Source organism: Crinia signifera, chromosome 1 (genome assembly GCF_055691185.1).
Source record: "Crinia signifera chromosome 1, ASM5569118v1, whole genome shotgun sequence".
NCBI lineage: Eukaryota > Metazoa > Chordata > Amphibia > Anura > Myobatrachidae > Crinia > Crinia signifera.
The window spans coordinates 267,433,253-267,447,206 of NC_139217.1; the positions used below are offsets into that span (position 1 = coordinate 267,433,253).

Here is a 13,954-nt window from a genome sequence, read left to right on the forward strand (position 1 = left end):
CTACTCCCAGACTCCTACTACGTGGTGCCTGGACCATGGATACTCCTCCGGTCCAAACACTGATACCTGACTACTACCTGCTAGGGTATATGCGTTGACACACTGCTGACACCTCCCCGACTGGTGTTGTCGGCTGGTCACTGACCAGGCCTCTGCGACGGTAGCTAGCAGAGCGGAGCTCGGAGATACTATATCCTTTACCCAGTACAGCCTGAGAATGAGATTATTGCAGTAATCCTGTTGGTCGGAAGATGAAAATGGTCGTCTGATGCAAAAGGTGTTAATTTGCTCAAAATTCAGAAAATAACTCTTCATTCTTTAGGAGGTACAGCATTCAGATACAGGTAGAACACAACTTTACAGGTAAAACGTGCCTTTTATCTAAATTTCACACAAAATAATGCAGAGCCTTCCCCATTTACCTTTTAGGGGTTCGCATATCAATCAGACCATCTTACTTGAAATGCATAACTAAATCAAGATTACATGCCAAAAAGATGAAGATCCAATTTCCTTAGAATATCTACCAAATGGAACCCTGGCAGCTAGAAGCTCCTCCCACCCCACTGTGATGGCGTATGCTGAAAATAAGGCGGAGCTACCAGTGGCAGAGGGGGCAGGGCTACCCATGCAGAAGAGGATCCACAGAAGCTGATATGTAGAGCACTACACGGGACATTAAATATATGCACTATGGGGGCATAACACATATGATCTGCACTATATAGTCAAGATAGGATGCAAATCGGATGTGCCTTAATTTCATATCCACGATCCTATCTGATCGGATCGTGGATAGGATCTTAAGGCACATCTTACCGTGTGTACACACCATTACAGTGCAGGTTTTAGTGATATCCAGGCTTCAGCACAGATGGATTAATCAGAATCACTCAGGTACTAATTAAGTCACCTGTACTCAAGCCTGGATATCTACAAAACCTGCACTGTTGGTGTGCCTTGAGGACCGTGGTTGGGAAAGCCTGATGTAGAACATAGCTACAATACATTTAATGCTCCTATAAATGCATTTCATGTCTGTTCAAGCATCAGTTTTATGTGCAGTTGTGTGAATGAGACTGTCACCATCCCTGCACTGTAACCAATAGATTTAAAGTATATTGATAATGCATTGACATTAATTGGAAGGCATCAAACAACATTTTTGCTGCTTTATCTCAATGTTCTAAATTGGGGGTGGCCAAATCTGTCCTCAAGATCTACCAACAGTTTGTGTTTATCAGGCAACCTGTGGATCTATGGTAGGAATGAATGCAGCAGGTTTGAAGATGTGACAGTTGGTAATGACTACAGCTGTGCACCAGCTAGGTGATTTGGAAAACGTGGACCGTTGGCAAATCTCCCAGACCGGTTTGGCCACCGCTGGTCTAAATCTTTGAAATTGAGATGTTTCCTGCAACTCAGAGATTAAATAAATTATGGCTCTGTTATAGATATGACATTTTTTTTTTTTCATCCTACAGGATGAGGAGCAGTCTTTGCCAAGTTTAATTGTTGTATGTGGTGACCATGGGATGTCAGAAACAGGGAGTCATGGTGGATCATCTGACGAGGAAGTTCAGACTCCACTTGTGTTAATCAGCTTAGCATTTCAAAATAAAGCAGGTACCACCATGTAGCGACTTTGACTTTTTATTTTTCAGATACATGGTTTTCATTTCATTTGTTCATGGTACATTCTGGTGTAAATGAAGGCTGAATTTTTTATTTTTAAAGAAGGCTGTATATACAGTTCATTTCTCTGCTTTGTTCTGTGAAACCTAAAATGTTGACACGTTTCTACTCTCATGTAATTTGTTTGACAAAGTTGGATCACATATGTTCCATTGGCATCTATAGCACATATATATATAGATAGAGAGGGGGGAAACTGACCATATGAACTCTGTTCAGTCTTGTACTGTACCCGCAACAGTAATAGTCCTTGATGAAGCATGACCGTTGGGTATCCGTGCTTTAGTGAGAACTATTCTTATCGCCAAGGGGCAGCTTTAATGGAGGGGCAGATGTTCTTGTAATCCCTTGTTGCTAAACAGAAATGGGGCTCCCAACTAATCAGCTCCTTTCATGTGTTTGACTGGTTGGAGCCTGACTGGTTGGAACAACATTTAAGTTCAGCAACAAGAATATCACTCCTTTTTAAAAAATAAATAAAATGATTTACACTTGAAATCTATTAACCGTTAATCCAAGTTGTACCTTTCTGAAAATACCATATTTTTGTGTATAATTAATGCAATATTGCCACTAAGTATTTGACAATAAAGAAAAAAAAATAAATGAGCTGGTGTTCTAGTAGTTCTAGGATCCCCCCCCCCCTTTGGGTAGAAAATAAGTCCTGTGCTCAGTGTGTGTGCGCAGGTGTAGCGCATGCATGCCTCGTGGCACAATGTTCATTTCTCTTCAGTCTTTTTTGTGTTTTGCTGTCTGCCTTGGTGCTTAGTCAGAAGGTCACTTGTGATGTGGAATTCTACTGCGTTGATGTTAATGGTGATATTGTCTTTCTCTTTAGACACATTTAAGGTGCCGGAAATCATCCAGCAGACCGATCTTGCTTCCACTTTAGCACTGGGCCTTGGATTACCAATCCCCAGGAGCAATTTAGGAATGCTTATACCAGAAGTGGTAGAACAGAAGTCCATGAGAGAACAGTTGCGTTACTTTCATTTAAATGGACATCAGCTGTTAATGCTTCTGAAGGAGAATTCAGAGGCCTATGATAAAGGTAAGTCCCTGTGTATCATCAATTCCTTTTTCTTATATATGTGTATTGTGGACACATGGATACTGATGGGTATAAAAGGGGTATACCTATCAGAGGCTCTGTTCTTCTATATTTAGGCCTTGCATTCTACCAATCCCTACAGCAAGTACTGACATGAGTTTCTGCTAAACACATCGACCAACTATTAAGTTTTTAAGCAGGGGAACATCATATAACTGCTCTTCTCCTACATATATCCATAATACAAACAAAAAAAGCAGCACCTTACAATGCTAAATATATGCTACTTTATTTATATGGCACCACAAGCCTTTAGCAGCACCTAACAAAATATACAAAAAAATGACCAGAACAATAAAAACAATGGCTCACAGTTCAGCACAAGTGGCAGAAACTGAGGGTTAGGTGACATGGTGTGGAGTAGATGATAGTACAAGTAAGAGATGGAAAAGTACAATTGGCAAGAGGGTTCTGCCTATGAGCACATACATTGTAAACTAGAGGGCCAGACAGACAAGGGATACACAAATGGGGTAGACAGTCAGCATGTGGCAGTGAGTTAGGATAATAGATGGCTAGGTTTTGATGTGGGTCTTGAGAGTCCGTCTTAAGTATTGTAGAGAGATGGGAATTCTGAGGAGATATTTCCAGAGGTAGGGAGTAGCATAGGCAAAATAATGTTGACTGGAGTTGAAGGAAGTGATTATAGTGCTACTTTTTTAATGAACTCAAATGTCCAAGTTTGCATTTGAATCTAAACTCTGCTATGAGGGTTTAAATTATGCTCACCGCTGACATTTGCAAATAATGCAGCATTCAGTGGAACATCAATTTGCTTCAGCTGGAAACACTATGGGGGTTATTAAGACCTGATCGCTGTTGTGTTTATTCACAGTCCTATCGATTATTAAACGACTGTGCTTCCGTCCGGATTGTAGCGTGCTTGCACGAGACCAAACAGACAAAAAGCAGCAATGAATCTACACAGAGCAACCACAGGCACACTTGTGACAAACAACTAAAAAAAAACAGTGAAAAAACCCATGTCGACCTCGCGACCTGTTGACATAACCCCTGTCGACCTAGAACCCTGTCAACCTTCCTGCCTGTCGACCCAATGTTGTCGACCTAAGTGTGGTCGATAATACGACCGTAAGCCGATGAGAAGGGGTGGGGTTTCTTAATGACTAAAGTGCAGTGTTCCCCAGATGGATGCAAGGGGAAATTTAGTTGAAAAGTAGACGGTGAAAGGTATTTTTCATAGATCTGTAAACATTAATTGATTTTTACTCTTTATAGGACCAGTAGGATCACTTCTATACACTCCGATACCATTAATAAAGGGAACGTGCCTGGAGAGTAGTAAGATGTTAGTATGAGGTTGAGGCAAGATGCTAGGTAATGTGACTTCATTAGTGATGCACATTTTTTGTTCATTTATATATTTCTTTAGTTTCTTATATAGCACTTTACAATTGGAAACAGTGATAAAACAAACTGAGTAGTAACAAACATAGAGATAGGAGGGCCCTGCTTACAATCTTAGCTTTTCGAGGGCTGGCGATAGAATCGCCAAGCCCATAGACATCCGTCGGAAGGGGGCTCGCGTGCCCCCTTCCAACGGAGCTCCTCGTTGCCATTCGCTGCGTCCCCATTCGCCGGTCCCCACCACCTCCCAGCACCCCCCACACCCCCCCACCCCACCCCAACTCTGCTAAATATTTATATGATTTATTAATGAAATAAAACCCATTATAAATGAGAATTCTCACAATCATAAAAAGACAATACTATAATGTTTAAAAACAATTCATGGGTTTGAGAGATAAATATCTCTTGGGCTGATAAGGTGACTCCACAAGATGGACAGTGTTATAATTCACTGAACCAGCACATAATAGTTACCACTCAGAGACAGAGGGGTGGTTGGGGTCTCCTTATGGAATAAGCTGCATGGATTTCGGTCAAGTCCCGGATAATTGCCCAGTAGGTCCAGGTGTTCAGAGCATATGGTTGTAGGCAGTCCTTTTGGTATGGATATACCTGGCACAACACTGCTGAAGCTGCTGAAGGTTTAATGTCCTGGAAAAGGTAAACTGGTCTGGAATAAAGTGCAGGATGAGATGCCAATTGGCCTTGTGCTAAGGTGCAGGAAGTGGTCTTGTGGAGAAAGTGCTCAACGCGTTTCAACGTGTTCACACGTCTTAATCAGGAGCTGGAGTGTGGAGTGTATCCAAAGGGCCTCCATATATACCCTGAATTGATTATGGCAGTGATTGCAAGTGTGGAGACCCAGAAATATTTACAATACACATTAATACATACATACATACATACATACATACATACATACATACATACATACATACAAAACAACATAGTACAAGTGATAGGTATGCACAGGAGGACTGCAAGACAAATTGTTTTTATATACCATTAGCATAGAAATCTTATAAAACATGTTCAAGAAAGATCAAAGGTCTGGTCATGTGACCGGGACTTGTCACATGATCCCAGAATTATTGTACGTCTAAATACCCTCTGTATCACATACAGATCGCCCATGGACCTTATATTTATACACAGAGATACGTTTGTGCGGCTCTAAAGAATAGTGAGGTCCCACTGTGGAGATCAGGGCTTCTGCCGATCGTGCAGAACGGTCACAGCCCGGTTGGCCGAAGTACCCGACTCGCATGAGTCCGGTTGGCGGATGTGACATCATCATTGGGTTGCGCCGCAGATGGCGCTGGCTGTCAGACCCGATGTGGATGGTTGGCGGAAGTATTCTAAATAGCTTCTGCCGCTATGGGGCTGATTATCAACTGGTTCGCGGAAGTAGTATACCGCTTATTATTTACATTTAGTAGATATGGATAGTGTGTCAATATAGGGTCTTGGGACATATGTCACCGGAAGAGTTTTAAGCCGCCGAGTGACTGGGATGTGCGTGTGTGAGACGCTCGCGTGTCCCAGTCAGATGGACATTCTGGCCATCACCATCACTGGCTGAGAGGCGCTCCACTGTCTGTCTGTATGTGTGTATATATTCCCCTTCCACCTAATCTATTTTTTATAAACAGACTATAACCTTCTATGTTAGCCTCCCACTCATGTGATTCATCCCACCAAGTTTCGGTAATGCCTATAAGATCAAAATCTTCCTCCAAACCTAGGGTCTCTCGTTCCCTCATTTTACCAGTTAAACTTCTAGCATTCAGATAAAGGCATTTCAGATCTCGTCTTTCCTTTGCCTTTGTCATGTTATCTGTTACAGTTGCAGAAGGTTCCTGAAACAATAAATCCGTATCATGGACAATATTTGTATTTGGCTGATTGTCTCTCATACACCTTTCGTATACCTTGTGCCCTTCCCCTTGCTTCCTCCACAATGTAGCTGTCTTTGTCCTCTATTCTACAGTCATTTATTGGTTTAAGGTTTCTTACTATACCCTCCCCCGACCCACCTATTTTAAAATCTCCTCAAGCATTCCCATCCTACCCCAGAGCACCCCTCCTCATTCAGGTGCAATCTGTCACGGCAGAAGAGATGGCACCTGACCGAGAAGTCCACCCAGTTTTCTAGAAACTCAAATCCCTCCCTCCCGTACCAATCTTTGAGCCACACGTTAACCTCCCTAATCTCCCTCTGTCTCCCTGAGATAGCTCATGGCACAGGCAATATTTGTAAGGAAAAAAGGACAGTTCAGAGTCTAGGATGATCCCTAGGCAGTGAGCTTCTGGGGTAGGATAGACTGTCGAGTTGTCAACTGTGATAGAGATCTAGGCTGGTAGGAATATAATTGTTGAACGAATAAATGTTGAGAATTGTTGCAATTTTCCCATGAAAGTTGCTACTTTTAGACCTGTAATGTTGTTTCTCTTTTTTTATTATTATTATTATTATTATTTTTGAAGATGATGGTGTAGAGCAATTTAAGACGGCCGAGAAATCCCATGCAAATTGGATTAAGCTATACCTGGAAGGAAACACATCAGAAGTGCTCACAAACCTTGGCAGAAAACTTCTTAAACAGTATTTGGAAGCACTGAAGAAGTTAAGCTCTTCCTTAAGCAAACAAGTGGCTGAGTATGATATCTACTCAATGACTGTTGGAGCCATCATAACCCTAGAGGTAGGTGCTGTGTCCCTGGAATAGCCATATGTACTCCTCATACTGTGCATTGAGGGGAGATGTGTGAAGCAGTGGTAAGAGTGGAGAAGTTTCCCATGGCAACTAATCCACTTTGAGGTAGCATTTATCAAGTACATTCTATAAAATTACAGACCAAATCTGATTGGTTGCTTTGAGCAACTTCTCCCCTCTTTTTACTGGTTCATCTATTTCTCCTTCTGTTAGTATGGTCCAGATTTATCAAGCTGATAAAATGGAGAGTGAAAATCAGCCAGCCAAAAATGACAGGTAGGAGCTGATTGGCTGGCTGTTTATTGCTCTCCACTTTATCACTTTATGAAGCTTGACACATCTGGTTTAGTATGTGTTGGAGTTATATGTGCATTTATGTGTGGCATTATCGGTAGAGATGATCACTGGGGGGGGACGTCCCATCGCGACGTCCCCTGTAGCGAAGGCTACAGATAGGAAAAATATATTTTTTGTCACTAATTAGTGTATCCGTTTTTCATTGTTTGGAACAAAAATCTGGTAATCTATTGGTGCAAATGACAATTGATAATTTGCTCCCTACCAGCCAGATTGTGTTTAGGTATATTGCCAGCTTTTAGCTGAGTTTCCCAACCTTGGATCTCAAAGCTCACTTAAGGTCCATACACAATTGGCGACTGTATGGATATCAAAGATGGGGAAAATCACTGGGCTGAGAAATGCTTGTGTGTTTGTAACTTTGGGGTGGACGGCTTTCCATAGCAGAATGCTATGGAAAGTCATCCACCCAGTCAGTAATACAAGCAGATGAGTGGTGGCCGCCGGCGATGATGTGGAAGCGCGCAACAGCGATTACCACACCATGCTTCCCCGTACACACTGGGCGGCTTTCGAGCTGAAAGCAGCTCAATCGAGTAAACTGAGCGGCTTTTCAGCTCAGAGTCACCCAGTGTGTATGGGATGTCTGGGTACACACCTAAAGATTTATCTGACTGGTGGGAACAAAATTTTGGTCATATATGGGAGCGTATGACTATCAAGACTTTGTTCCAAATGATTGGAAAACAGACAATGGTGATTCAAACAAATAGGTTAAATCCTTTTTTTTTTTTTTTAAATAAATTTATCAGAACAATAATTTTTGTCCATTTTTCAGCATATGGGAGCAAATTACCAATTGCCCTTTGCTCTCATATATTACCAGATACTTGTTACCACCAGACAGATTGGACAGAAATTTTTAGGTGTGTTTCCAGCTTTAGTTGCTCTCTAAGGTTCCTGTTATGGCACCCATTTATTAATATCCTCGATTCCCCACTCGGAGGGTAGCGATCAGCAATCCATCAGGGAAATTTAACTTGGTAAAAAGATCCCCGATTTGCTGATCCCAACCAGTTTCAATTGAGGAATTTGCATTTTTTAATCTGTTTAATGTTCCTGTTTCTTCGGCCTTGATGTCGGGAGATCAGGACATGGTAGCCATTTATTATTGATGTATGGGGGTCAATTTCTATAACCAACGTGTGACCACATTCTGTGTTCTAGGTAAGTAACAAAGTTCTTTGTTTTGCAGGTCTTCTTCCTGCTGGTGCTCAGTGTACCAAGTGCTCTAAGCAGCAAAGCGGAGTTCAATTTGCCTCTCGCCTCACCGCTTTTTTCACTGTTCTTTTACTTAACATGTCTCCTGCTGGCTGCAGTTCATGTCATTGTCTGCACATCCACTGAAAACGTGTGCTTTTTCTGCAGTATATCATGGGTGATGGCAATAGGGGTTATGGTGCTCATTTCTGCACTTCTCTGCATTATTTTATCCATTTTGGGAAAAATGATTCTTAAAAGTAGACCATCTAATGAGGTGAGTAGTACTGTACAGAATCGTCATGTATTTAAATCATACAATTTTTTTCTTTTGAGTTATTAGGTATACTGAATGGTATGGTTTTGATAAATGGCATTCTACTGTTGGTTATGTTCTAAATACTGTGCTATTTTCTTGTTTTTGTTTTTTGTTTCCCCACTACTGAAACAAAACCCAGCATGGAATTTGGCCCATAATCAGATCATTGGCCCATTATAGGTGCACGTCTGAGTTTTCTATACTATATACCAGGGGTTCCCAATCTTTTTGAATCACGGCACCCTAGAGTATCAGAATTTTTTTAAGGCACTCCTAGACCCCCCAAAAATGTAGAAAAAAAGATGAAAATAGTTAGATTGTTTTTTATATGTGATCCGGAGGTTCAGATATGTGGTAAAGGGCATGATTTGCTTCTGATTGTACATATATTCTATGATTGGCAGCCACCAGCACTGGTTTTGGCCATAAATAAATTGACTTGGTCCAGGACCACCAACCCGTGGCACCCCTGCAAGTGTCCCGAGGCACCCCAGGGAGCCGCGGCACACAGTTTGGGAACCACTGCTATATACAGTTTTCATAGATCATTTGATATGAAAGTTTTAACGCTTTGCAGTCTAATTTTTTTATGCACTTCAAACAGCCTGGTTTAAATGTTTAAATTAATTGTATTTTTTTTTTTATTATTCAAAAATGGTCTACATTAAATGTTGAATGATGTTAACCCCTTCAGTGGCACTCCCGAGTATTTTCCAGGTTATGCTCCAGTGCGCAGACTGGCAAACCAGGAAAATTCTCGGGAGTGCCACTGCCTGTGCCCCCTCCCACCGGGCAGTGCCACTGAACTGAGAGCTGAGATCAGCGCCGCACTCAGATTCAGTGGCTGCCTAGCCCTAACCCCCCCCCCCCCCCTGCTGTGTGCGGCGTGATCTTGTAATGTCATGCCGCACACAGCCGGGTTGCCAGGGGCAGCAAGGCAGCAGCTGGTAGACTGTTCAGCAGTGCTGCCCAGACCGAGGGTTGCAGTGGTGTTTTTTTTTTGCCCAGTGGGGAGCGCTCCCTAAAAAAAAAAAAACATCACTGGAGGCGTTAATGTTCTTATTTTAATGTGGCTCACCATTGGATCTGCTACTAGCACTAAGGCTATGTACACAAGGTGCAATATATTGCTCAATGTCCTGATGAACAGTAGACTCTGCTGGGGAGCCACAGGGGGAAATAGCTGGTCGCAGGAGCATGCTCCTGCGACCAGTGACCATTATGGGCTGAACACGGGAGCGTGCACCCGGCGATTTATTGCCCACAGCACATATCACTGGCAGTATGGTCGCTCAGCGACCATATTGCCAGCAATATATTCTTAAAATCACCCCATGTGTACACAGCTTTAGGCTGTTTATCCTCACCAGACGTTGGACCTGAAAGTTTTAAAGCACAGTCTAAAACAGAGTTTCATCATTGCAGATAAAATGATTGTCAAGGATGTGAGCAAATATTACGTTTTTATTTGTATTGTTATTAACTTTGGGTAATAATGCCCCTTTCAGACCGCACTTTTAAAACGGTAAATTGCCGTTTTTTTACCGTTTTAAAACGGTAATGTGTGCGGTCTGAAAGGTCCAGTCCCACTTAACCGGTTAGAAAATGCCGTTTTTTCTAACCGGTTAAAATGCAGGGTCCTACCCGTTTCTGAACCGGTATTTTAGCGCAAAAATCGGCTCAGAAACGGTATTTAGGACCCAGCCAATGAGCTGGGTCCTAAATTCAGCACAGTGAATACTTAATGAGCGCTCATTAAGTATTCACAGCACTGGAGCCCCCCCGCGCGCGTGTCGACACCCCCCGCGCGCGTGTCGACACCCCCCCCCCCGTGTCGACTTACCCCGTGCCGGTATCTCCGTTGTGGTTCCCGGCACTGCAGCTCAGTATGCTCGGAAAGCACTTATGAAAAAAGTGTCTTTCAGAAAATGGCTGCCCCCCATACGGAAGACAGTTTTTTTAAACAGGGTTTCCTATGGGGCAGCCATTTTCTGGAAGACACTTTTTTCATAAGTGCTTTCCGAGCATACTGAGCTGCAGTCCACAACGGAGGTACCGGCACGGGGTAAGTCGACACGGGGGGGGGGGGCGTCGACACGCGCGGGGGGCGTCGACATGCGCGGGGGGCGTCGACATGCTCTCGGTCGACACGCGAGGGGGGGGGGGAGCTGCACGGAGGGGAGGGCTGAAGGCTGCACTGGCTTTGACCCTGTATTTGGAAAGTTTCCAAAAACGGGTCTGCCAGTGTCAAAAAATCGGCACTTAAACGGTAATATACCGTTTAAGTGCTGCGGTGTGAAAGGGGTTTTATCTGGCAGACCCGTTTTTGGAAACGTTTCCAAATACAGGGTCAAAGCCAGTTATGCGGTCTGAAAGCAGCATTAGATATTTTATCATGCCTGGCTTCGCCCATTATTGAGTCAAAGCAGGGCAGTTGCTGAAGAGGATGTCTCTCCCTAGGAAAGTGTTACCTCACCTTTTACGGCAAAGCTCACTCTCCCTTTATCTGCTTCAGTACCTGGTGCTTCTAGGGCGTCAAAACATTTTGCGGGTGTTTGGGAAAACCCAAGTTTATATATTATTATTTTTATTTTTTTGTAAGCACAGTTTGTGGCAGGGACAATGCTGTGTGTGCTGCTCTGATCATCTGAGGACATCATCGTGTAACTGCACCGATAATGATGGGGAAGTAGCACCTCTAGCATCCTGATTTACTTCAGGGAACTGTTAAATACAGCATAATATGCACAAACATCACAAATACATTTCTCCTTCGTGCAGCAGGGGACACTGCAGTCAACACGTATGGGGATAGAGTAGGTGTATTGGAGGAGTCGGCACTTTAAACATTTAGATGTGGTAGGCTTCTCCCCCACTCAGACCCCAGTCTTAGAAAAACTGCCTGGAGGAGTCAGTCCCCTGGGCTTTTTCTCCTGAGGGAGATTAGGCTTCGGTTTTATTTTTATTTTATTTCTTTTTACACAATGGGCGGTATTCAATGTGAATACCGGCGAGGTGCAGCGAATCCTGTTTAGGATTCGCTGCACATTTGCCACGTTCCGGAGCCTCGCTGGCTCCGGTATTCAACGAGTCAGGGGCTCGCTGCCCCTGACCGGCGAATATGAGCTCCTGTGGCGAACGCCGCAGGGAGCCTGAGGACGGTGGCAGGCAGGGAGATGGAAGTCTCTCTGCCTGCCCCAGAGCGTATGTGGGGGGGGTGGTGGGCTCCCCGGGTGCCAGGCAGCACAGGCTGCCCCCCGGGGGTGCCAGCAGGGGACCGGGTATATTCACTACACCCGATCGTGCATATGTAACGATCGGGTGCAGTGAATATATGAATATCTAATGAGCAGCTCGGCTCCAGCGCCCCCTGCTGGCTGCTGTGTAAAAAAAATAATAATATTTTTTTTTTAAATTAAATATATATTCATGTGCTTACAGCACATGAATAAAAATAGCATGCCCCTCCTCAGAATAAAATTCCTGATTTTTTTGACACCAAATGTAAAAAACAAAACACTTTATTTTAAAAGTTCACATTCCACTTCACCATAAAAAGATAGCGATTGCTACTCGGTGAATCATGACGAAAAAAACCTTCAAATGTATTCGCCATCTGGTCATTGAATAGGGTGATTCACCGTTTTAGTCAGAAATTCGCCAAACAGCACAAATTTGCCATAAAAACATGGCGAATCAGGCTCATTGAATACCGCCCAATGAGGACAGGCAGACTCCTTAGCACGGTCTGCCTGCTACGTGGGACCCTGGAGGGCTCTGGTCGACACTGCACGCAGTGTTCCTACACGATCCGCCACAGCTGCTTGTGTTTCGCATTACGGGTCGACGGCTCCACCCACAAGTCTCCATAGATTACGACATTGTTAGGGGCGCTTTGCGCCACAATGGGTTCGGCTATGTAGTGCGATGGCCAAAAGCAGGAGGAAGACACTGACAGCAGCTGCACGCAGCGTGCTCTTGTCTTCAGATGCACAAACTGATAGTCTTGTTGAGGAAAGCTTGCTTGTCACTACAATGGTGACTCAGTGCTCCCAATCTCCTACAGTGTCGCAGTTTCAAGCCGGGCGCCTGGACCATTGTCAGGATCGATGCCAGTCTTCGAGGATGGGGACAGTGACCCTCAGCCACTCCTTTCAAGGGCACTGGTCTCTTCCAGAATCGAGGCTTCCGATCAATATCTTAGCATTTAGGGTCATCGATTAGCGGTATTCCAGGGAGGAACCAAAAGTCTGGTGGCTATGAAGGAGGTTTGTCCGATCCTGTTGTGGGCAGAGACTTACGCATCCAGTTTCTTAGTGATTTTCATCCCGGGAGTAGAGAACTGGGAAGGGGATCTCCTCAGCCGCCAGGACTTTCACCCGAGAGAATGGGCACTGAACCCGGTGGTCTTTTACCAGCTGACCCTTTGTTGCGGGACACTTCAGATAGATCTCATGGTGTCCAGATTGAACCACAAGCTTCCAATATACTGTGCCAGGTCGCTGGATCCAGCAGCTGTGGCGGAGGATGCGCTGTCCATTCCGTGGAACTACAATCTATTATACTTGTTCCCTTAATTTCCTCTTCTTCCAAGGGTACTCAAATGGATAAAAAGAGTCAGTTTCAGTAATTTGAATAGCACCATATTTGCCGAGGCAACCATGGTACTCGGACCTCCACTTTTTTCTTACAGATGGACCGTCGTGCCTTCTACTCAGGTATGACCCCCTGCAACAACGACTTGTTTATAAAGCGAGGTATCCCACCTGCAGTTATTCCAACGATGATGAAGGCACGGAAGAAGGTCACTTCCACATATGATCATCGTATTTGGAAAGCGCATGTCCACTGGTGCGAATCCCGGAGGTTGCCAAAAGCGGTGTTCAGCCTTTCTAGACAATTGGAATTCTTACAATCAGGCTTGACAGCGGACCTATGGTTAGGGTCCTTAAAAGTGCAGATTTCTGCACTCTCTGTTTTCTTTCATCGACAGGCTTGGATTCCCGAGGTCCAGAAGTTCCTGAAGGAAGGAGTTCTTCGTTTGCAACTTGCAACCTCCTTTTGTTTCTCCGACGGAGCCTTGGGACTTATCTCTCGTCTTATCTTTTCTGCTAACACAGGTCTATGAACCTCTAGAGTCCGTGGATTTTATGTTTTGAACTTGGAAGATGGTCATTTTGTTGG

The 13,954-nt window shown here is 44.0% G+C and overlaps 1 protein-coding gene across 2 annotated transcripts in view; it reads left to right on the forward strand.

Moving 5' to 3' along the window:
• Positions 1-13,954, forward strand: part of PIGG (phosphatidylinositol glycan anchor biosynthesis class G (EMM blood group)) — a 34,591-nt gene that overhangs the window by 8,202 nt on the left and 12,435 nt on the right. For both annotated transcript variants that reach the window (XM_083183311.1, XM_083183318.1), the window contains 4 exons: positions 1,485-1,626; positions 2,534-2,746; positions 6,665-6,882; positions 8,447-8,728. In XM_083183311.1, the coding sequence (XP_083039437.1) occupies positions 1,485-1,626; positions 2,534-2,746; positions 6,665-6,882; positions 8,447-8,728 (855 nt within the window). The remainder of the gene's footprint in view (positions 1-1,484; positions 1,627-2,533; positions 2,747-6,664; positions 6,883-8,446; positions 8,729-13,954) is intronic.